At 48.4% G+C, this 1,494-nt stretch overlaps 1 protein-coding gene across 1 annotated transcript; it reads left to right on the top strand.

Annotated features, from left to right (window-relative positions):
* Positions 1-531: 531 nt before the first annotated feature.
* TEX37 (testis expressed 37) lies at positions 532-954 on the top strand (the record flags this gene model as incomplete). The annotated part of the gene is made up of 1 exon (XM_012643279.1): positions 532-954. A coding segment is annotated over one exon (423 nt), but the record flags the coding sequence as incomplete, so codon positions are not given.
* Between the last annotated feature and the right edge of the window lie 540 nt (positions 955-1,494).

Raw genomic sequence — 1,494 nt, 5'->3', positions numbered from 1 at the left:
AAATAAATAAATAAGTTCTTATTTTTAACATTGTCAGATTTATCAGTCTTTTCCTTTATCATTTGCTCTTTTCAAGTCCAAGGAATCTTTTCCTATCCTGCAGTATCCCCACTAAAAATAAAAAGATCTATACAAAGAAAGATAGGGCAATTTCTAAGATACATCATTTAATGGAAGCAAAGTGCAGAAGGAAATGTAATAATGTGCATCATTTGTGTACAAACCAGGGGAAGGAGATATACACGTATGTTTATATGTACATAAAATATTTCTAGAAAGTTACAGAAAACACTGATAACAGTGGTTGCCCCTGCAAATGGGATTCCAGGGAGGAGGAGAGTGGGAAAGAGACTTTACTATAAACCCTTTTGTCTTATTTCAGTATTTCCCTCTGCTGCATATATTAGCATTCAAAGACTAATTTAAAGGTTTAGAAAATAAAGTTGTGCTCTGTCTTGGATGTTTCCAAAAAAAGCTACAGTGTCTGTCCCCTCTCTCAGCCCTGCATTCATGTGTGATTTGTTTCCACAGCAGGCGAAGCTCGAGGCTCAGCTGCGGCAGAAAGAGTTCTATAGGCCCATCCCCAACCCCAACCCTAAGCTAGTGGATGGGTACCCTGCCCTCGAAAGAATCCACATGACTGCCAAGGACTTGGGAGTCCCTGGCTTCTTCCCGTCACAGGACCATGTGGCCACAGGGGAGGACGAGTGCAAGTTCACCAGCACCTGCCCTGTCACATACCCGGCTTCCCACCGCCTGTCCCTGGCCCACAGCGATTCCGGCCATGTCCACCAGAGCGCCGACTTTCCGTGCCTCCTGGAGCCCGAGTGCCAACCTGCTGCAGAGGAGGGCAAAGGCTATCTTCTACTGCCCGGCTGCCCCTGTCTTCGTCACCATACAGTCAAGGTCCCCATCTTGGACCGATGGGGACCCTTGATGCCATTTTACCAGTAGGAAGGATGAGAACACCTTCCAAGGGATGTTCCAAGGGCATGCGGAAGTCCTATGCCCTGTGCTCTGCCCTTGGAGTGCGGAGAGGGGAACTGAAAATAAAAGCAGAAAGAGGTTCCTACAGCACGGGGACTGCTCACTCTACCTTACTCCCCTGCCTGCACTGGGACACGGCATCCTCACTGCAGAGGGAGGGAGGAAAATCGGTGTGTATGGAGAACTGAAATTTGTGTCATGTTTTATTATGATTAAGGGTCCTGGTCAGGCATGGTGGCTCACACCTGTAATCCTAGCACGTTGGGAGGCAAAGGCAGGAGGATTGCTTGAGGCCAGGAGCTCGAGACCAGCCTGGGCAATATTGTGACACAACCCCCATCCCCATCTCTACAAAAAATAGAAAAATTAGCTGGGCATGGTGTCATGAGCCTGTAGTCCCAGCTACTTGGGAGGCTGAGGCAGGAGAATCGCTTGAGCCCAGGAGTTTGAGGCCACAATGAGCTATGATGATGCCACTGCACTCTACCCAGGGAAAGAGAGCGAGAC

Source organism: Propithecus coquereli, unplaced genomic scaffold, assembly GCF_000956105.1.
Source record: "Propithecus coquereli isolate 6110/MARCELLA unplaced genomic scaffold, Pcoq_1.0 Scaffold19444, whole genome shotgun sequence".
NCBI lineage: Eukaryota > Metazoa > Chordata > Mammalia > Primates > Indriidae > Propithecus > Propithecus coquereli.
This window is presented reverse-complemented; position numbering and strand designations above follow the sequence as displayed.